This window comes from Anolis sagrei, chromosome 6 (genome assembly GCF_037176765.1).
Source record: "Anolis sagrei isolate rAnoSag1 chromosome 6, rAnoSag1.mat, whole genome shotgun sequence".
In the NCBI taxonomy this organism is placed as follows: domain Eukaryota; kingdom Metazoa; phylum Chordata; class Lepidosauria; order Squamata; family Dactyloidae; genus Anolis; species Anolis sagrei.
In genome coordinates, this window is record NC_090026.1 from 70618045 (window position 1) to 70641905 (window position 23861).

General features: G+C 39.8%; 1 protein-coding gene across 2 annotated transcripts in view; it reads right to left on the reverse strand.

Annotated features, from left to right (window-relative positions):
* Window positions 1-10737: 10737 nt before the first annotated feature.
* Window positions 10738-23861, reverse strand: part of SEPTIN7 (septin 7) — a 44612-nt gene continuing 31488 nt past the window's right edge. Inside the window, exons 10-13 of one of the 2 annotated variants that reach the window (XM_060781620.2) lie at window positions 21531-21551; window positions 15340-15475; window positions 13259-13398; window positions 10738-11746 (exon numbers count right to left, since the gene is read on the reverse strand). In XM_060781620.2, the coding sequence (XP_060637603.2) occupies window positions 11707-11746; window positions 13259-13398; window positions 15340-15475; window positions 21531-21551 (337 nt within the window). In that variant the 3' untranslated portion in view covers window positions 10738-11706. The remainder of the gene's footprint in view (window positions 11747-13258; window positions 13399-15339; window positions 15476-21530; window positions 21552-23861) is intronic. The other variant, XM_067470184.1, reaches the window with a different exon arrangement.

A 23861-nucleotide genomic window follows, 5' to 3' on the forward strand; every position in this document is an offset into this window, starting at 1 on the left:
CAATCACATGGCCGTGTGTCTTGAGTCAAGTCAGACGATCCTCCAGCCAAAGGGCGATCCGAGTACAGCTGTCTGATTTGAGAAGGGCTCTTTGGTCCAAGTCTGGTTTGAATGTGATCTGGCATAAGAAGGAAAGACAGGGACACAACCCACTTGGCCCTTCAAGGACACAATGAACAGACATAGAGATCTCTGTTTGCAGGGCCTTTTGCACTACACAATAGCACCAGTCTTCCATTTTAACCACCACGGCAACATCCTGTGGAATCTGACAGTGTGCAGCTTGGCGAAGCATTACTGCACCACTCTATGGCTGAGAATGGCTGGGAATAGGATCTCTTCGAGAGGCTGAAATGTTTTTTTCTTTTTGGATTATCACTTTCATCACTTCTAAAAGCTAGAGAAGGGATCCTCAAACTTTTTAAATAGAGGGTCAAGTCACAATCCCTCAAACTGTTGGAGGGCCAGATTATTATTATTTATTATTATTATTATTATTATTATTTTGTGTCAGGAGCGACTTGAGAAACTGCAAGTCACTTCTGGTGTGAGAGAATTGGCCGTCTGCAAGGACGTTGCCCAGGGGAGACCTGGATGATTTGATGTTTTTATCATCCTTGTAGGAGGCTTCTCTCATGTCCCCGCATGAGGAGCTGGAGCTGATAGAGGGAGCTCATCCGCCTCTCCCTGGATTCAAACCTGCGACCTGCCGGTCTTCAGTCCTGCTGGCTCAGGGGTTTAACCCACTGTGCCACCGTGGGCTCCTATTATTATTATTATTATTATTATTATTATTATTATTATTATTAGCTGTACCCGCCACATGTTTCTGTGGCCAACCTTCCCTCCCTCTTTCTCTCCTTCTTCCTTTCTCTCCTTCCTTCCCCTCAAATGATGCATCTAGAGCAAACTTGCCCAACACAAAAAATTGTACATAGTGATGCAGTTTTTCAGGGTTAACCTGGCATGATGTGAGTTGTAGCTCACACACAACCTTATGCATTTTGCACAATTAAAATTGACTTTTTCAGATAACTTGGGCAACACCGGGTATCCAAGCTAATGATAACAATAACAACAACAACACGGGGTGCAGTGCCTATAACTGGGTGCAGTGCCTAAAGACCTTGGCCTGTACTTAAGCACAATCGTCGCTGACAAAATTACCATCTGCCAGCTGCAGAAGGCCACCTTACTGGGATCTTCATGCATCATTCGCCACTTGGGAAGTGTCCGACGTGTAATCCAATACAACAGCCAGCAGAGTGATCTTGTCTGCTGTGAACTCATCTTGTTGTGTTTCAAATAATAATAATAATAATAATAATAATAACAACAACAACAACATCTGTTTTTCAAGCAAATTTCTCACTGTGGTTATAACAATAAAACAGAGACAAACATCAATTATACATAACCAAAAAAAAAGGTTTACACATAAAGATCATGTGAAATCTATTTGGCAAGTAAATTCCAAAAGCGGGAGCCACAATTGACAGGCCTCCTAAATATTTATTTATTCATTTTCAACACCTGAAGCCAACAGCATTTGAAGATGTGTTTCTTTAAAACTCTGTATTAATATAGCCAAGTCTACAACTGCACCATTCTTCCAGGATTTTTGAGAAAAGGAAACATAAAGCAGTGACTGTACTAAACAGTGTTGTGGGAATACATCTGCAGAGTGGTTTAACAAAAATAGAAAATATAGCTGCACTGGAAAACCTGCTATTGTTACTCCTCCCTTATAAAACCATCCTGGCAAAGATTTTCATTTCTCTGCCTATGCAGAATAAGTACTTCCAGAAAACAATGGAGCTGCCACAGATGCAGATGCAGCCAAACTGGCTGTAACTGGGACTCTGGGAATCGCATGCACTTTGTGCCAAATGGGCTCAGTCCCATGAGGGCCATTGTAGCCCCAAAGCGTTTCCTCTCATTGGCTGCTAAGGAGTCACCTCATTGGCAGCTCAGAGACCTCTAAAAGCCAAGGTTACGGCATTGAACTAAACCAGTCTGAGGAATTCGGAGGAGTGGGAGATGGGACAGGAAGACTGTAATGCCTTTTATTCCCTTCTGAATAGAAAATGGCAAGTGTGCTCCTTGCAAAGCCAGAAGTGCAAAGTAAGGCTTCCTGCAATAAATGGCATCTTGGGAACAAGAGGGCTTTGGTTCAGTGGCCAATTTCAAGTAGCCGGTTCGTGCTTCCTTAGAAATCAGGCCCTGCAGCATAACTCCAAATATATAGCTATGTAACATTCTATTTAAATTGAATCCAGGACACTGTGTGGAATAGCTAATGTTGTATTGTTACACCCAGAATCCTTCACTCAGAAATTCCACAAGCTGATCCAAAGTAGAGCTTTCAATTATACACCCACTGAAGTCAACACATGTGCTTTTCATCTCAAGAACAGACAAGCATCCCGAGCTCTGAGGATCACCTGGGAAGGAATCCCACTGGAGCATTGCAGCGCACCCAAATACCTGGGAGTCACTCTGGACCGTGCTCTGACCTACAAGAAGCACTGCCTGAACATCAAGCAAAAAGTGGGTGCTAGAAACAATATCATATGAAAGCTGACTGGCACAACCTGGGGATTACAACCAGACACAGTGAAGACATCTGCCCTTGCACTATGCTACGCTGCTGCTGAGTACGCATGCCCAGTGTGGAACACATATCACCAAACTAAAACAGTAGATGTGGCTCTTAATGAGACATGCCACATTATCACGGGATGTCTGTGCCCTACACCACTGGAGAAACTACACTGCTTAGCCGGTATTGCACCACCTGACATCTGCCAGGAAGTAGCAGCCAATAGTGAAAGGACCAAGGCAGAGACATCTCCAGCTCACCCCTGACTTAAATCTAGAAATAGTTTTCTAAGATCTACAGAGACACTCGCTGGAACACCTCAGCAAGTGAGAGTCCAAAAGTGGCAGGCTCAAACCCAGAACCTCAACCAATGGCTGATACCAAATGAGGGACTCCCCCCATGGCACACAGAGGACTGGGCGACTTGGAAGGCGCTGAAAAGACTGCGCTCTGGCACCACAAGATGCAGAGCCAACCTCAAGAAATGGGGCCACAAAGTGGAATCCACGACATGCGAGTGTGGAGAAGAGCAAACCACTGACTACCTGCTACAATGCAACCTGAGCCCTGCTACATGCACAATGGAGGACCTTCTTGCGGCAACACCAGAAGCACTCCAAGTGGCCAGATACTGGTCAAAGGACATTTAATCAACTACCAAACTTGAAAATTTTGTGTTTTGTCTGTTTGTTTGTTTTGTTTTGTTAGAAATGTAATACAATTGTCTGGTTGCCCTGACACGATGAATAAATAAACACACTTTGATCATGATTTATACCAATTTCCATTCATTTAAAGTTAATCTGATCGAAATATGAAGCCTGGACTCCACCTGTTTTGGAAGAACTGGACTCTTCTTCACACGTTCCATATAAAACAGCAAAATCAATGTTCGCTTTGAGGTCTCCGTGTGAATGGTTTCAAGCCGTGGATGGTTGAATCCGTGGTTTTGGAAGGCCGACTGCATTTTGGGTTTTATATCTGAAATCTTGACATTTTATTTCACAGCTTCCAAAAATGGCAACATACAAACCTCAAAATAAAATCTAAATAAATAAAAATGTAATGTTCGTTTGTGGGATTAACAGAACTCAATAACCACTGGACAAATTGACACCAAATTTGGACACAAGACACCTCTCAGGCCAACAAGTGACCATCACTCATAAAAACACTGAAAAACACAGCAGAAAGGACTTAAAAGCCAAAAAAAAAATACATTACACCGCACATGCAAAACCACATATACACATACACATATACACACATATACACATATACACAAACACACATATATACACACATATATGCATACACACACAAAACACATACACGGGAGGGAGGGAGGGAGGAAGTAAAGAAGGGTAGAGAAGGAAGGAAGGGGGAGAGAAGAAGGAGGGAAGGAGAGAAAGAAAGAAAGAAAGGTAGAGAGGAAGGAGGTAGAGAAAGAGGGAGAGAAGGAGGGAATGAGAGAAGGAAGGAAAAAAGAAGGATAGAGAAGGAAGGAAAGAGAGAAGGGGAGAGAAAGGGAAGGAAAGTAGGGTAGAGAAGGAAGGAGAGAGGGAAAGAAGGAAGGAAGGAGATAAAGAAGGAAAGAAAGAAGGGTAGAGAAGGAAGGAGGGAGGGAAAGAAGGAGGGAAGGAGATAAAGAAGGAAAGAAAGAAGGGTAGAGAAGGAAGGAAGGAAGGAAGGAAGGAGAGGAGGGAGATAATGGAATAAAAAAGTGAAAGAGGGAAGGAAGGAGAGAAGGAACGAAAGAGAGAAAGAGGGAGGGAGGGAAGGAAGGAAAGAGACAAGGATGGAACCAAAGAGCAAAGGAAGCGAGAAAAGAAACAGGCAAAGAAGGAAGAGAGAAGGGAAAGAAAAAGAGGAAAGGAAGGAAAGAGGGAGGGAAGGAAGGAGAGAAAGAAAGAAGGAGAGAAAGAGGGAGGGAAGGTTGGCCACAGCAACGCGTGGCGGGTAGAGCTAGTCTATATAAATAAAAATGTAATGTTCATTTGTGGGATTAACAGAATTCAAAAACCACTGGATGAATTGACACCAAATTTGGACACAAGACACCTAATAACCCAATGTATGTCCTTCACTCAAAAAAATAGATTTTGTCATTTGGGAATTGTAGTTTCTGGGATTTATAGTTCACCTAAAATCAAAGAGCACTCTGAACCCCACCAACGATGGAATTGAACCAAACTTGGCACACAGTTCTCCCATGACCAACAGAAAATACTGGAAGCGTTTGGTGGGCAGTGTCCTTTGGTTTTGGAGTTGTAGTTCACCTACATCCAGAGATCACTGTGGACTCAAACAATGATGGATCTGGACCAAACCCGACATGAATACTCAATATGCCCAAATGTGAACACTGGTGGAGTTTGGGGAAAGTAGAATCCTGACATTTGGGAGTTGTAGTTCTTGGGATTTACAGTTCACCTACAATCAGAGAGCATTCTGAACTCCACCAACGATAGAATTGGGCCAAACCTCCCACACAGAACCCCCATGTGGGCCCCAGCAACGCGTGGCAGGGGACGGCTAGTGGGAATATAAAAAATACACATTACACAACTGCAAAGCAATTCATAACTTAAATATAGCCAGTCAATACAAGCTACACTCAGCTTTTTGTTTTTAACCAATTAATGTCTTGGTAGCACAAAGTGATTTTCTCAGTGAAGAAAAAGATGTTTGAAGGGGAAAGCAATTGTTTCGCCCATATTATTTTAAAAATGACTGCCCTTCACTCAAACTGAAAGATTCAACAAAACATGGCTCAGGTAATAGAATGGAGTTTGGGCACTTCCCTCATTCATACCATTGCTCTCTCAGCTAAAAGTACATTTCTAAATAATAAGGCAATCTGAAGATGGGGAATGCTGCCACCATCTGTTCAAAGGCTGGCACTGCCATTAATGCTACCCATTAAAAGGTAAAGGTTTTCCCCTGACATTAAGTCCAGTCCTGTCTGACTCTGGGGGTTGGTGCTCATCTCCATTTCTAAGTTGAAGAGCCGGCGTTGTCCATAGACACTTCCAAGGTCATGTGGCTGGCATGACTGCATGGAGCACCGTTACCTTCCCGCTGGAGCGGTACCTATTGATCTACTATTGTTTAAGGAGCTCCACTGGCTGCCGTTCATCTTCTGGTCCCAATTCAAGGTGCACCTATAAAGCCCTGAATGGTTTGGGACCCGCCTATCTTCATGACTGCATCTCCTACCACCAACCTGCACTATCCCACCGATCCTCTGGGGAGGTCCTCCTTTCGCCCCTCTATCACAGGCAAGACTTGTGGGAATGAGTGAGAAGGCCTTCTCCACTGTGTCTCCCCCCCTCGACTTTGGAACTCACTACCTGTTGAGATCAGGCAAGCCCCCACCTTAGCAGCCTTCAAGAAAAAATTGAAAACTTGGCTCTTCCAATGTGCCTTTGGAGAGTGACCATTTATCCCATCTACCATGTTGTCCCTATGATGCACTTTCCCCCTTCCTAAACTGAAAGCCTAAACAACCCCACTGATCATCCTTTTTGGGCTCCTCTCAATTACAAATTTTTTATTCCTACCTAATCCAGGGTTTAACATTTTACCTCGTCCATTTGGCCTGCCCATTGTGTCCGATTTCATGGTATGTCAATTTGCTTTATTTTACTTTGCTACTATATGTATTTTATTCTGATGTAATTTTTGTGGTCTGTTTTTTTGCATTCTATTGTTGTATTGTATCTTTGGGTGTGGCCTCATGTTAGCTGCCCCGAATCCCCTTTGGGGAGATGGTGGCAAGGTATAACTAAAGATTATTTATTTATTTATTTATTTGTTTATTTATTTTATTTTATTTATTTAAAACTTTTATATGCCGGTCTTCTCAACCTCCGCAGAGGGACTCAGGCCGGCTAACAGCGGAAAATCAGTACACAAATACAACTAAAAACATAATCACATAATCACAATACAACAGAATAAATACACAAACCGAGACGGCAAGATAAAATCACGTTCAGTGTGGTCATTAGTTATTAGCTAATTGCTGAAGTTCCCAATCATTCTGAGAATGCTATGTCCCTAACTTTCTGAAGGTCAGGAGGGAAGGGGCAGATCTAATCTCCATCGGGAGAGAGTTTCACCACCGAGGGGCCACCACCGAGGAGGTCCTGTCTGTCGTCCCCACCAGACGCGATTGCGAATGTGGTGGGACCGAGAGCAGGGCCCCTCCAGAAGATCTTAACAACCTTGATGGTTCATAGGGGAGAATCCACTCTGACAGAAAAACTGGGCCGGAACCGTTTAGGATTTTGTAGGTCAACTCCAGCACTTTGAATTGTGCTCGGAAGCTAATTGGCAGCCAGTGGAGCTGACGCAACAAAGGAGTATTACCCTGTACCCCGCTCCTGTTAGTAATCTTGCTGCCGCACGTTGGACTAGTTGCAGCTTCCAGGCAGTCTTCAGAGGCAACCCCATGTAGACAGCGTTGCAGTAGTCTATATGGGATGTAACCAGAGTGTGGTTATATTATTATACTCACATTTGCATGGTTTCCAACTGCTAGTTTCGCAGAAGCTAGGGCTGACAGCTGGAGCTCACGCAGCTCCCCCGATTCGAACCTGTGACCTTTCGGTCAACAAGTTTAGCAGCTCAGCAGTTTAACCCACTGCACCACTTGTGCAATTCGGCTTGAGGGCAATCCATTTTCAGTATCCGAATTTCATTGGGTACCCAAATCCATTTTTGGGAGCCTCTCGAAAATCAGCTAATGGAAAAAATCTTACGAGGCTCCCCTTTTCATTCCTGGGACCCTTTCCTTTCTTCAAGGGAATCTGGGTTTGAGTAATGAGGTTAAGGAAGCATCCTTCCTGAGACCCTTTCCTATTTTCCTTTCAGGGGAGTCTGGGTTTGAAGAACGGGCTTAAGGAAGCACCCCTCCTGGGACCCTTTCCTTTCTTCCTTTCAAGGGAATCTGGGTTTGAAGAACCGAATTAAAAGAAGCAGCCCTCCTGGGACACTTCGCTTTCTTCCTTTCAAGGAAGTCTGGGTTTGAGCAATGGGGTTAAGGAAGCAGTGTGTAAGACATGTCACAGCGTTCTTCTATTCTGATTGGCCCAACAAGCAGGGGTCATAGGGAAATCCTGTGCGAGCAGCATGCAGCAGCCTCCCTGCACGCTGTGTGGTGCCAAATAGGGAAGGAAGAACCATGATCGGCTGCCACATGGCCTCATTACAAATGAAAAAACGTGATGGCTGAGCCCTTACCGTTATGGCCATCAGAACAAGCTGGATTGGTTGAAGGCTTGTGTACGAATCCATACACAAACCTATGAAACCACTGGGTTTCATGTGACATGCTAAGAAAGGATTGGCAAGAATTTCACTTGGTTTTTTCCATGAATCGTCCTGCATTTGCCCCATTCACTCCAAATTTGAATGGGAGGCATTTGAGATTTATGGAGGAAAAGAATCTTGAGAATCAAAACAGAAGTTTCTCCCTCCAGCCTAGGCTTTCATTCTTGCCATAGAGATTCTCTAAACTAAATTCTTAAGCATTTTAATATTAGATCATGAAGGGAGACAAGAATTTGGTGGTGTAAATTTACATTTTTTTCTGAATTGTTGGAAATGGTTTATCCATTGTTTTTACTTTCTAGTTCTAAACAAGTATTAGCCATTAGCGTAGAACAAAATGCAAAAGTTTATCTGCACTGAAAATTGTGAATGTTACATCAGAAACATATTCCATATTTGCAAGCAAATTATTGTGAAAGTAGTTATTGACACAAGCTTTGGATGCACTTTTCAAAAAAGTGGGATAGCACAGACCCAGTGTGGTGTAGCGATTTTTACTTCTTAAACTGTGGGTCTCAACCCCAAATGACTCAGTTGAATGTTGGGAGTCGTGAAAAAAAATGGCAACATTAAAACGTTTCTGACCTAGCAACAGTTTCAGACATTTGCACAAAACTGTTGTTCAGTGGTCTCTGCAGAAGATGCTTCAGCTGTACTTCATAAAAGGGAAAACCACCCTGCTTAGCAATCCTTGCAAATGTTCATTTGCTATCATTAAATGTTTGATTTGTAAACCTATTTCACATACCTATATCTCCAGGGTAATGTAAAATATTTTCCAGGCAAAAAGATGTCCTGAGAGTGGAAAAGTTTTAAGGCACCCTGATCTAGGACATTAGTTTGAACCTCCAGTTAGCCATGGAAACGTAGTGAGTCAACTTAAAGTCACATTCTCTCAACCTCAGGAGACAAAGGCAACCCACCTGCAAAAACCCCTGTGACAAATTCTCCTTCAGGTGACCATTAGTTGGAAATGACTTGAAGGCACTCAACAATAACAAGAACACATTTGAATAAACTAAGCACCTTGACATAATTCCCCAAAGGAAGTTACAGCGACAAGGATAGTTTTGTAAATCAAACATTGGGTTTAGTAAATCAAAACATTTCTCAGAATATCAATATAACTTGTGATATATATTTCTAAATTGAAAATTGTATCAGGATAATGTCATGGGTCCCTCCGTGAACTCACAGACACCGACCCATTTCCACCACTGTTGCCATGCCAGGGTCAAGCGGGGATGTACCTGCCATCTCTCAGTTGGCATGCTTCCAATAAACAAGGGTTCAGTATTTTTTAAAAAGGATATGTCATGGGGATATCGTCAAACTAGGAAATAGACCGATCATATACGAGGGGTATTTTTTAAGTAAGGTCCGTTTTGTTGTAGACACTAGTAGTTCACGCGCATACCGCAACGAGCGCGTGCGTCGCATACCGGCATGCCTCGGGAACAACTGTGCTCAGTTTCTGCTCTGTAGCTAACCTGTACGGTTCTGTTGTGCTTTAAAAATGTTTAAGACTATCAACTCACCCTCCGCATGTGAGGTTTGCTCAGTGATACGGTTTTTGTCAGCAAGGAACCTGCCTGCTGCAGAAATTCATCGACAGATTTGTGAAGTGTACGGTGATACTGTTATGAGTGAAAGCAAAGTGTGTAAGTGGGTACGACAATTCAAAGATGGCCGTGACAACGTCCATGATGAGGACCGCTCCGGTCGCCCATCTCTAATTACAGACAATTTGGTTGTTGGAGCAGGCGGCAAGTTTTTATGAAGAGGGTATTTTAAAATTGGTTCAGAGGTATGATAAGTGTTTGAACAAACTTGGCAACTATGTCGAAAAATAGAGTGAAATATGTACTTTCTGAAAATAAATTTACTTTTTTGAAATAAACTTTCATTGTGTATTTATGTTCCAACGGACCTTACTTAAAAAATACCCCTCGTATTTAGGTATCTTTACAATTTGAGAAGTTCCTTGGTTCCTATTTCTGCAGTAGTGTCTGAATGATTGACAATTCAGTCTAAAGTACAAACAGATTCACTTAATCTGAAGTGAGCAGAGGAGATGGAGTGTGGAACAACCTCAATAGACTGAGACTTGATAAGAATCTACATATACTTTCTTAGAATAATAATGGATACATTATCTCCAATATTAAAATACACGTGCCATTTAATTAACTACAAGCACTACTGTATTTCTTTGATCCTGAGATGCATGTCTCTCATATAAAATCTCTAAAAATGGGGTGCATCTTAGAATCACAGTTATGTTAAGCATTTTTGTTATTGGTGGTGGTAATGAAATTGTAGGGTGAGTCCTACAATTGATGGCATCTTGCAATTAAAGAAATACAGTAAGTATCCTTTAATACAGTGGTTCTCAACCTGGGGTCCCCAGATGTTTTTGGCCTACAACTTCTAGAGATCCTAACAGTTGGTAAACTGGTTGGGATTTCTGGGAGTTGTAGGCCAAAAACATCTGGGGACCCCAGGTTGAGAACCACTGCTCTAATAAAATCTCGAAGACATAATCTAGAAAACCCTCCTGTTTCTGATCTCTTGATTTCAAAAATAATAGAATTAGAAAGCGCCTCAAGTGTCATTCAGTTCAATCCCGATAATGCAGCTCAAATATTTGAAAATCGTCTACTCCGTCAACTTTCTGGGGAAAAATATCCAGGCAAACCTTACCATCTGGAGAACTATAATGTTGCCAGAATTCAAACTTAAAAGCCATAAAAACATAGGTGAATGCCTCAAACCCAGTAAAAGATTCCAAACTTGAGTATGTTACATCACAACATTGTTTATTATGTGACTTTTTACAATACAAACAAAATACAGAAATGCAGTATATGAATACAGCTAAATGCAAACTGGTGACTTTTTTTTCAAGAGGCCATGAGTTTCATTTCTAGAAGACAAACCGCACACAGGTAGAAACAGAATGGTAGTTAACTCCACATTTTCCTCTAGAAATGACCTATAAATGCATTTTCCTGCTACTTACCATAAAATGTAAAAAGGGAGTTAAAGGAAAGATTTTATTCACTGGTTGCTACCATATGAAAGAAACTACATTCTATTTACCAGGGCCAATATATGGAAAAATATCTAAATTATATGTTATTATAAAAATGAAGCAGTAAACTTCTCTGACTAAAGTAGTTACTAAATGAGAATAGCATATATTTAAAGAATCCAAAACAAAAAAAGGGTTGTTATAAAAAGCATTTAGGTGCCCCATAAGCCTATATGTTTGTCTTTCCATGTGTATTTTTAAACAATGGAAGTGTCAAAAATAGGGTCAACTGTGTTAAACTAAATTACATTATTATATATGCTGCACTGAATGGAATTTTTTTTAATAATAGAAGCATAGTTCATATTATATTATGGCAATGTATCCTTATGGAAAACCTTCCCAAGTCCTTGTATACTGGAATATCCTGTAAACAAATCAAACCACCAGAACATGAACGTACAACAGTAAAATGTTATTTTGCATTAAAATGACTTCTTCATTTTCAAAGGGTACTTAGAGTGGTTTTATTCCTCCAAGTATACAATACCCTAAACAATTCTAGGCAACTCAAGTGCCATCGACAATAACAAAAAAAATTTTTTTTCGTCATGCTGTTAAATCCATAGATATGGATACAACTGGTGCAAGATTGGTCAAAGAGATCCAACACACACTGATGTCCAGGCTGGAATATTGGCAACTTAACATAACTGGTGGTCAGTAAATATATTTAAAATATCTTCCCTTTCTTTTTGTTCTTTTCCAAAGTTCTGTAAAACAACAACAACACAGGATTCAAATATATTTTGAGACATGAAAGATTTTTAAATCTTGGTTGGATACAGCAAAATACTGAAATCTACCACACTCTTTATATAAGCAAACAGATTTGTGGTCAAATACAGGAGGCCACTTTTGCAGCTTTCCCATCATTCCCGCCACCTGCCATTCCCTTGAACCACCTTTTCCCCATAAAAAGGAAGACAAATTCCCTTTTCTGGAGGATTCATTGGCATCTTTTCCTCACCCCACCCCACCCCCATCTTTAACTATGCCCGTTATTAAATTAGGCATTTTGGGCAGTCTGGTCCCAGAAGCAGAAAACTGGCCAATTAGCCTGACAAACAGGCCAACCTCCAATATAAACTGCCTTGGGTTGTAACCTTAATGCTCCCTTATACAATGGTCAGTGAACATCGGGGGGGGGGGGGGCGAGACCTTATTCCAGAAACTCAAATCCAAATGTGAGGAATACAGCTACAAACTACATTTAAGAATATTCTCCCCCACCCCCAGGATAATTGCATATACTTAGCAATTCATTTCTTAAGACAAGGTTAAGCAAATACCACCCAATAAATCCACTGGGAGAGGCAGCTAGCAGTCATCCTTTGAAACTCTATTCAAGTGATACAAGTTTCATTTATGGGCTGTTCGTGGTTATAGAGATACAACAATTTCAAGCTGGGGGCATTTTTTTGTACATTTATATTACATTATGTTGCTTGCATTTCTCTATGTTTAATTGGTTTTACAACTATACTGAATAGTGTTATATCTATTACTCTTCTTATCTATGTGTCTATGTATGCATTCAATGTCTTTGACAATCGATGGCGATGTACACTGATGCCACTATATAAGTAAATGGTAATGATCGTGATGGTGATGATTCAATTAATCTATTCTGGTTAGGACCAGAAACTGAACTTAAAACAGACATGAGGAAATAAGAAGGATTGCTGGAGAATAATCCTAATGAGATGCAGTAGGAAAGGGATGAGTAGCGCTGCCCTAAGAGGTGTGTTAGGGATTCAAGTATTGAGTAGGCACTTCTGAGAAGAAACACCATGAAAGGAGGGACAGCAATTCTAGACAAACATAACTACAGTGTTGGGAGTATAAAAGAGAACATGGACTTTTTCTTTTGATACAAAAGCCATAATTGTTGAATAGTATCTACTTCAACCCACACACTTAAGACATTTTAAACGTTGGTGCAGGAGATACTGTTACTACATGTACAGTTACTACATGGAATTAGAATATACATTCTGCTGTATTATCTTCACAGGTTTAGCAAGTTATAGTAATGATCTAAACTTGCAAGTACTGGCTCACAATTGTCCAACTAGACAAAATCCAGGTACTGCCCATACTATTTTCACATATGCAAATGGAACAGAAGGCATGGAGGCTGCTGCTCCTGTGTGGGTACAGCACATATCTCCAAGTGCCATCAAAATGAAATATCTATCAGTAACAATTTAAAAGCATATTACCTCGAAGAATTCTGTTGCTCCAAAATACGCTGCTGAGCTTCCCAGTTTGCCTTTTCGTCCTCAAACTGGCGGCGTTTTTCCTCCAATTCTTTGTGCTGTGCCTCTAAGTTCTTCTTCATTTGCTCATGACGTCGCTGAAGCTAACGAATAAGAAGGCACAACAGGGAATACTAGGTATGTATCCACTCAAGAATGACCCATATTGCCAATAACTTATTTTTTTCATAACTGTAGTTCTAAAATTCCTTCAGCACTGTGAAACATCATATACCAGAAGGGTGATACTGTGTTTTCCCTTTTATTTCACGGTCTGGACATCCCCACTCCTCTGCCGAGTAAAAAATAAGATCTAATTTGTGCTATTTAAAGCAATCTGCAGGATGGGTTGAATCCAGACTTAACTATATACCAGAAATGGGCAAACTTTGGCCCTTCAGGTGTTTTGGACCTTAACTTCCACAATTCCTAACAGCTAGTAAGCTGGCTAGGATTTCTGGGAGTTGAAGTTCAAAACACCCGGAGGGCTGAAGTTCGCCCAGACATGGGCGAACTTCATGTATAAAGTAAGGGCAGGTTTGGGACCAAAATTATGGATTTTTATATGACCCACAGATACATCAAGGATCATTCTGCAGACAGAGGAAAGCTTCTGTGCTGCCTTGATGTGAATCTGCCTCTGGACACTACTGTTTCCATTTCAAAGTATTCATTCAAAAAGGCCAGAAGCAATGCCATGGTGGAGAGTACAAGGCCTCAGTACTTCTTTTAGGTTCTCCCAGGATGGACCAAGCTCTTGCCTTTAGCCACACTACTCAAGTAAAAGGTTGTTCAATTTTTGATAAGTGTTAAGGTACAGTATTCATACCGGCCCATAAATTATGAGTAACTTTATTTGTACCCCGCTAGCATCTTCCGCAGGACTCGATGCAGCTTACAAAGGCCAAGGCCTCAACAAACAATAGCATAGCAAATACAACCAAAAGCAAAATCAAAAACATTAAAGCAAAACAATAAAACAACAAAACAATACACCATAACACAATAAAACTAGGGCCGGGCCAAGTAATGGGTACAGATTTAAAAAGTGCTGGGTGTGACAGGTGGTATGTCGGATTTCAGGGTAAGTGCAATGTGCAGAGAATCTTAAAACTCTAATAAAGTGCTTCTGGACATAATGCTGGAGTTTCTTATTCTGGAAAGGCACATTGGAACAGCCAGGTCTTCAAGCTCTTCCTAAAGACTGCCAATTGGGTTTTTTAAAAAACCTAAAACATCTTGACTAATACATGAGTATATAGCGTAAGTCCCACTGACAAGCCATAACTGACTTCTCACACTCATTTCCCTCAGAGCAAACTGCATCTAATTTAATCCGGATCCAGCCAATGAAAAGTGGTTTCTTTGGCACTGGGAGATTATCTTTTATAGAAACCTCCAAAATCTCAGTTAAAATGCTCTTTAAAACTGAAGAGTTTCAAACACTCTTTGTAACATGGTAATGAAAAAAAGAATCCATTTAAAATTGTAAAAGGATTAGTAAATTGTTGGGCACGTCTTTGCAGGATTCTGGACCTCAGAAGAATAATTCTTTTATACAAAAGTACTTACTGGATACCACTCATCTTTACAATGTAAAACTGAAGCACAAGTGTGAAGTTTTTTCAAAGGCCATCCATGGCTTAACCAAGGTCTTAACCAGACCTAGCATACTACTCATCTACTTACTCTTGTTATTGCCAAAACCCACAGCATCTATATTATGCATTGTTATAGTTACTGGGTTCATAGGAATATAGATGTATTATTTCTTCATAGAAATTAACAAATACGATTTCATTTGAAACATATAGAACAGGTCCTCAAGTGAGTGACATTCCCAGAGGTTTAAATGAATTGTACAGTAAAAATATAAATATTTACAATATTTGCTTTAATTGCATCATGTGGCCCTCCAGATGCTGCAACGATCAAACCTAGCATAGCCAACGGTGACAAATGCTGCTTGCTGAAGTCCAACAACATCTGGAAGGTGACATGGTCCCAACTATCTGATCTAGATATAAATGCTTGGCTATGTGTACCTCAGCTTCAGAATCCTTCAGTTTTTGAACCTTTTCTTTGACTTTCATTTCAAAGACTTGCTCCATTTCCATCTCCATTTTTTTCATCTTTGCCACATGCTCTCTTCTTTCTTCTTCCATCTGTGCCAGAGGGCTCCTGCCATAAACCAAAGATGGTTGATTATTCGGTTTCCTTTTATAAGTATATGATTGATATCAAATAATTAGACATACACCAAAAGGAAGCAAGCAACATTCTGACAGTGATGTAACCCACAATTAACAGGTGTCTAACAAACTAATAGTAGTGTTCAAATGGTTTCTCATCACGTTTTTATCTACTACAGCCACAAAGAAGATGAAACCAGGGGTGGGGGTGGGCAGGCTCTATTCTACCCACAATGCCACAATTTCCAGGAAAAGTCACACTGTGAAAGAGGGAAAACACCAGACTGAGGCAGTGAAGTTTTAATACCACAGGTCTGCCTAGTGCAGATACGATGGTCATTCTCAACAAGAATGTACCATCACCTAAACCATCAAAACTATTACATAGAACTATATTGTCCTTCAATGTGAATGGCAGTTGAATAGCGTAGATTTCTACTATACTACTATAATCTTATTACTGTGGCACTGACACTTAATGAATTGGTGTGATAGCATGGAATGGTTCATGACTCATGGCACTAAGCCATTTGTTGATCTAAGTCCGTGTGAGGTCTGAATGCTTCAATTTGGCAAGGAGGCCATTTAGTTGGAATTCAGAAACAGAAAGTAGGATGCAAAGTAAGTTCCCTGGGCAAAACTAAGAATAAGATGTTTAAAAGAAAGTTAAATGCACTGTGCAAAATTGAAAATAAGCAATAGAAAAGAGAGAAATTAATATTTCACAATTCACGTATGTGAGCCAGTCAATTATTTGATGTGGGTTTGTAGCAAGATGATTGGTTATATTACTGTTGGTTATATTACTATTTCAATTCTGTTTTTGTGATCCCAGAACCATTCCAATAGTTCCAATTGTATGGCTAAAAGGACAGAACTGTGGTATTTGACTGATTTATTATATTCAGTCACAAATGCTTCATTATTTTTCTAGCTAATGCATTCATATCATACATGGGTTGAAACACCAAAATATACTCTAGAGTACAACCTGAACATGCTACAATCTAATCACAACTACATTATTATTCAACAGGGAAAAACCAGGGATGTGTCCAATAATGCAAGTGTATTGACTACAAATATTTATCACCAGTCGCCTGGACATTCATGCAACACAAAATGTGAAAAATATATAAACATGTAGCAACCAACCAAATCAAATCCAACTTTCACTTTACCACCTATAATTGTAGTAAATAGATACTGACATTTCATATGTTTTTTTTCTTTTAAACTGTAATAGTTTGGAACCATAAGCAGTGTGATCCCAATTAGCTGTTTTCAAAAGGATTCAGGCACTTGGAGAAGAATATATATTCTATCACTAATATCACCTATAAGCACTGGCCAAAAGGTGCCTGTGACATGTGTTCAGCCACATGGAAACAACACACCTAGATGTAGCATATGCATTGGAAAGACTAATCCTTCAGCAATTGAAGATATGTACAGGGACACATTTCTTAAAGACGAAGAATAATTCTTAAATGGCCAACCGAGAAGCGATTCCACTGAAATAGCTCTTAAGAAATGTTCTTCATCTGTCAGGATGGATCAATGTAGAAAGAATACTTTCAAAGGAGGTATAAAGAAGCAACACATGAGCTTTTAAAGTAATTTGGAGAAGATGGAGAAAATAAATTGAATTTAAGGGTTACAAAAGAACAGTAATGGGAAGCCAATTGAAAAGGACAGGAAAGGAAGATAGGAAGAATACTGAAACAAATAATCATCCTACAGAAAAAGGCAGTGAGCGTTTGTAAGTCCAATGCTCTGCTGTAACAATAAAGTACAATCCAAGATTGTTTGTAAGATTGTGTGTGTTTCAGATAACGGTAACAGGTAACAATACTGAAATTGTCAATACGTTCGGTTTTTTTAAGTAGAAAAAAGATGCCCCTTTTAGAGATCATGGTCAGTACATTTTTTACTGTAACTAAAACCCTTCCTTTCAACATTTCAGTAATTTTAACAACCCAATAAAGGGTTGCTATTTTGAAGAAAAAAATGTACACCATGTCTAAAGTGTTGGAAGTTTAATTTCTGTCACTTGAAAAACAAGGGCAACTTCCCCACTCAATTTTTTTTCACAACAGAACCTTCTTTTCACAGAGAAGTAAAATCTTGACAGAACCTAATGCTGTAAAATGATCCCTGGAATGACTATTAAATCAACATTAAAAGCCTATTTTAGAGAGAAGTATATTTCTATAGTTCGAAAACACTGCAGCAAACCGTTGTAAATGAAGCCCACATTCATACTTAAACCAATAGATCTGAATCAATTAATTTATGCCTAGATAAAAGCAGGTTGTCTACCTGTGACTATGGTTCTTCAAGTGATCATCAGTGCGCTCATAAATGTGTCAGTCTGTGCCTAAACATAGAACTTCCAGTTTCTAGAGCTGCATTTTTGAAATAGCCCTATCCCCTCACTTGCACAAATACTTGTATAAGCTGTGTATTCCCACCAAAACCAAGTTCCATGTATGCCAGTGGTGGCCTGGAATAAAATAATGACATAAAGGGAAAATCAGGGCAGATTGTGAATGCAGAGATGACCATGTGAAAAACCAAACATACAGATAGGTAACCTATTCTTTTTCTTCACGGTCTCTGTGACTCAAAGTATTATAATGGGAAAATACCAAGGGGAACAGTGGGTCATGCAGGATTGATGAAAGATCGATTCCATTAAAAATCTCATCAGGTTGAATTGAGCATCCAGTCTATAATGAGGCAGGAATAGAAACAGCTGCAACCACATAGCTGCTCGGAATATTTTCTGGAGAGGAATCTACTTAAAATATATATGCCAACAAGGTGCCCATTGCTCACGTCAAATGAGCTTTAATTCTTTGAAGAAGGGGTTTCCGAGCAAAGGAGGTGTCATGGCCCAGAACTCAGACTCCAGGTCAATCCATGGAATGGCAGTTTTAGGACACAAGGAACCAGGGTTCATCTGAGACTGATCAAACATGAGCACCCAGAACAATCAAATGAGAAGGCATGGTCCTCAAACCGTTAGACCCAATGGACAGTGGAAAAGAGAATAAAGATATTTAATGAGGTATCTTGTCCAGCAAAAGTTGGAAACAACTGTCTGATCTCCAGCTCTCTTTTGGTTCGGGTTCTTTAAGTCAAAGGTATAGTTTTATCCGCTCTGAAAAGGTGCCCAGATCATCCAACAAAGAGACAGGTTTTTGTGTCCCCAAAAGGTGGTCAAGAGAAGAAGTGGAAGCGTTCTCTACATCTGAATCATTGAATTCCTCCTCCAGTGACAACTTTGCAGAAATGTCCCAGCCAATCCCTGTAAGAGGTGCTACAAGTATTAAATTGATTTGGAACAATCAGAATCAGCTGGCTTGGAGGTTGCATAGCAGAATTAATGGCTGGGCAAGGAGAGGGTACTTGCACTTGTGAAGTCCCCAGAAATTGCAGCTGTAGGGTTTGGATGTATGAGACTAATGTACTAACTGAGGTGGGGAGTGAGACTACCCCTATGGGAACCTCTCTTCAGAAATAGAACCATATTGCAATTTTTATATGGGTCTTGATTCTGGTCATTAAGAGCCATATAGTAGTTGCAATGTGGGTCCTATCTATAAAGGGGGTTCATATGGGGAGATACGATTTTTCAGACAGTTTGAGCCTGAGCCACAAGGGGCTTTATAAGACACTTTATAAGACACTTTGAATTGTGTACAGAAACAAACAAGTAGCCAGTGAAGCCATTCTTAACAAGGAAGTTATATGTATATAGACCCCAGGTAGAGTAGTAATAAGGGTGTTTGTCTATTTCTGAAACCTGGGTATGGTCTCAGATTTTGGTCTAGGAGAATACCCAAGCTAAGAGTCTGAGATTTCAGAGGCAATGGAAACCTTTCCAACAAAGATGACATCTCTACTCCTTGATCTGCTTTTTGACTCACCAGAAGCGCCTTTGACTTGTCTGGATTAAGTTTAAATTCATTTGCCTTAATCCAGTCAATTACTGACAACAAGCACCAGTTCTGTACTGAGACAGCTTTCTTGGAATTGGATGGAAAGGAGAAATAGCATTTGGTGTTACCAACATACTGATGACACCAAATCCAAAGACCCTAGATGATCTCTTCTAATGGTTTCAGGTAGATATTAAATACCACGGGAGACAAAATAGAACTATGAGGGATTGTGGTTAAGGCATCAAAGAGGAGTCCCACAGCACCAACTTCTGAGTTTGCCCTCCAAGAAAGATGAGAGACAATGCATCATTGTAACCTCAAGTATCATCCCAGATAGGTTGTCCAGAATGGCACTAGGTTCAATGGCATCTAAAACTCTTGAGAGGTCCACCAGACCCAAAAGAGATATTCTCCTCCTGTCCAGTTCCCTGCTTACATTATTCACCCAAATGAGTAAAGTTGTCTCTGTCCCATAACTAGGCCTGAAACCAGATTGAATGGATTGAGGTAATTACTTAATCCAGAAACCACTGGAGTGTCACCACACGTTCAGTTTTAGGACTAAGATTACAGGGACATCAAGAGAAAATAGATGATTGTTGTTCCCAGTTGATTTTGACGTGTTCTACGTCCTAAGGGTCAAGTCCAGTGCCTTCTGGTAATGGCTGAGGATAAGTCTCCTGAGAGAAAGGATCTGTCCTGAAATGTCCTATATAAGTAGCAGCCATCAATTTGGACCACATCCAAGCAACAAGTATCATTCACCCTAGTGATTCTCTCCAAAATAGGAGTAGGTAAGTGGGAGACAGACACTGGAGAGGTTAGGACCTAAGGTGAGAACGGAAGTGGCTTCTGAGACAGGAGGTTCCATTGTAACTGAGGGTATTTGGGACTGTGGGGACAGTGGGGCAGTCAATAGCCTTCTGCTTCTCTTTCTTAGGATCCAATGTAGCAATAGAACATTTTTCTATATGCAGTTGCTTCTCTAGAGACTTTTAAGGAAAGGAACATCTTCAGGTTTCTGCATCCTGGAAACAGGCATCTCAGGCAGTTGAAGCCAAGGGTACTAACACTTTATTCCAAGGAAGTCCGAGTGACAGCTAAAGCATTCTGGCTTGACAGGTGACCTGTTTGCTCTAAAGCCAAACACACATAGCCACTGGGGTTTTATGAAATGGCTTAATGCAAACTGATTGTGTGTTCCTTTCCAAGGCAGAGGAGACAATATGCATAACTATCTGAATATGGTACTCTCACCCTACAGGTCAAAAACATCTTGAATAAATATTTTGAAGTCATATGCCCCATATGATGTGAAGAATGCCAAAATACTTGAGAACTTCTTATTGTGATGGTGGACAAAAAGAAAGTAACTTTTAATGGGAAACTACAGCTTATATTTTTGTGAGTGAGAGGGAAGGTTTACCATTAAAATACAGCACCAGAAGCTTCTGAGGATCTCTGTGAAGGTACAGAATGACCCAACTGTGTGACCCACAGAGACCATGAAGAAGGGAATTTAAAGGCAGGGGGTTAATGAGAGATATTCAGATAAAAGGCAATAGTAGATGAAAGGTAGCAAGAAGCAACTACTTCATCCTGGTGATGTTGAGGACAGAAACACGCTTATACATATATCAGGTTGACTGCTATTGTTGGAACACAATACTACCTAACTATAATGAAACATGACCTCTGCAAGCCATTTATATGCTATCGACATCCTTTCCTTAACTACCGACTCTTTGGGTTGAGAATTCCAATGTTTTCAAATGCTCTGGTAACTACCTATAACTTTAGAAGCAAGAAAGGAAGCTGATTAAATGCTTCAGGAACAATTTACCTGTTGAATATTAAAAACCTGTGAACAGATTTCTTCTTTCTACTCTCTTTGTGCATAAAAATGCTCCCAGTTTCAGTCACTAAAAATATTTAACTTTTTGTTAGGGAAGCTTTAGAATAAAACCATTAAAGCAAAATAAATGCAAGAGCTGAAAATAAAAAGTTTTTTTTAAAATTTCGCTTAACATTAAGAGTCTTATTTCTTTTAAGCCTTTTTTTCTACAGTCTTGAAAAATTTAAATGACCACTTACATGCCTTCAACTGTGTCAAATCTAAAAAACAAAAAGTACAAATGCTTAGCATGCTTAAATAAAACAATAAAATAAAAGTCAGTAATTTTAAAAAGCAAATTCATTATGGATTTGAAGCTGCTTTGGTTTATTTGCTCCTTGTAAGCAAGATTTCCACTGTAAAGTGAAATATTGTTAAAGTTAGTTAAGTTTTGGTTTTCAATATTGTTAGTGAAGTGTTGTACACAATTAGTGAAGATGTGCAAAGCATTTGAGAACAATTTACTTATTCCGGTATACCAGAAGTCATACACGCTCTCTAAGAAAGAATTTAAATATTTTAGTGACATTTGTTTGACTTCTCAAAAGAAATACCACTCACTGCTGTCTCTAGGCCTATGCTACTATTCAGGGTTAAATAACCGATGCTACAGAAATTCCACTTAACTGGCCAGCAGAGGTCTCAGGATGGGTTTTCGAAAAATACAGGCTACATTATAACATGGCAGCTATTAGCCTCTTTGCAAATGATTTACTGAAGTACCCAAGGTGTTTAAAAATGATTTTCCCAACAAGGGCACACATAAACACTGAATACTGGCCAGCAACACCAAAAGCTGTTAGACCAGAGTCTGAACCTACATATAAGACAGTCTGAACCTACATATAAGACAGTCCAGCTGATACAATCAAGAGATCTTTATCATTCCACCATTTTGTCCTAGCCAATATTCTAGCTGTGGTATTCATCACTATTGAAAATGGAGAAGCTTTTAGATTCATTTTCATATTAATAGTTACAGTTATTCAATCAAAACCGAACAAATGCAAGACTATGGTCAGATCTGACTCTACTAGAATCAACTAAATTGGTGCTAAACACAGAAAAATAGGTTCTGATTATTTCCCAACTGCCACTCAAGACTTTCAGAACTTCTCAATATGAAGATAAAAGAGAAAGAATTACTACCAGCAATGCAGGAAAACCACTCCCTCTCCTCAAGTGATAGTCATCTACAGGTAGCATACAAATCTTGAAAAGCCGATTGGGCAAAAATTAAACATTGTCAAACTCCAGAAATCAAAACCAAGCTATCAAACGCAAATCTTCTAGCATCATGTTCTGAAATTCTCTAGTATCTTGTTCTAAAATCTACCAGTACAAATGACTGACAACACTGTGAGTCATGTTTCCATAATGTCCCACTAGAAATGTAAAATTTCCCCCCAAAACTTGAAGCTATGGGGGAAGGTTGGCTGTTGGTTTTCAAATAGAAAATTTCAGTATTAGCATGCTTATAGATTAAAAATCTGTTAGATTAAGAACATAAAGTGAATTCTGCAAAAGTTGATTTGGCACAAAATTATGACATGTGGTATAAATTATGATGTCTGGCATAAAGCAGTTTATTCAGATAGCAATTACAATATAAATGTATTGTTTCATATATTTTAAATGTTATAAATGTAGCCACAGAATCCTGAATTTTACTAATCATCTGAACTGTAGGGAATCTCTTTGATCTGCCAGTTTATAAGAAGGAAAAATACACATAATAAAAACAATGATATTATTGACATTGTTAAACTAAAGAATTCAATGTGTTTCAGTGGTTTCAGTGTTGAACCAGGATACTGGGAGATGAGATTTCAAATCCATGTTCTGGGATGGAAACTCACTGAGTGATCTTGGAAAAGTTACATTTTCAACTTCAGCAGAAGACAAAGGCAAACCCTCTCCGAACAAATTCTACTAAGAAAATCCCATGATAAGTTTGCCTTATGGTTACCGTAAGTAAGAAATGACTAAAAAGCATACAACAACCACACCACTAACAACAAATAAATATTTGTTTTGTGGAGTCCTCCACAACATCATGCAGAAATAAAGCATTCATTCCCAAAGAGACAACTGAGAAAATGAAAACAAGAAAAGGAATTGCAGCGACTCATATGTCTCACATGAACATTTTCCTTTTAAAAACTGTACGGATCAGGGCTCCTCCCTCCGGCCGCATCCTCAAAGGAGCCAAGCAGTGGGCGTTAGGAGGGAGGGGGGGTGGCAGGCTGCGGACACAAAGGAGCCAGACCAAATTATTTCATGGGCCTTATATGGCCTGCAGACCTGACGTCCCCTGTCCGTTTTAAAATAAAATATTACATAATCCATTTCCCTCATTTTTCCAGGATAATGGGCTTTTAAAATATGGGGATTTTTCCTCTTAATTCTATGGCTCCTTCCCTCCCCTAGTTCTTCACACATCACTATGACCCATTTCCAGCCCGTTGATTCAAGAAGATATGACTATAATCAATCATCCATATTTGCTAGTTTGTCGCCGTTATTGGCTG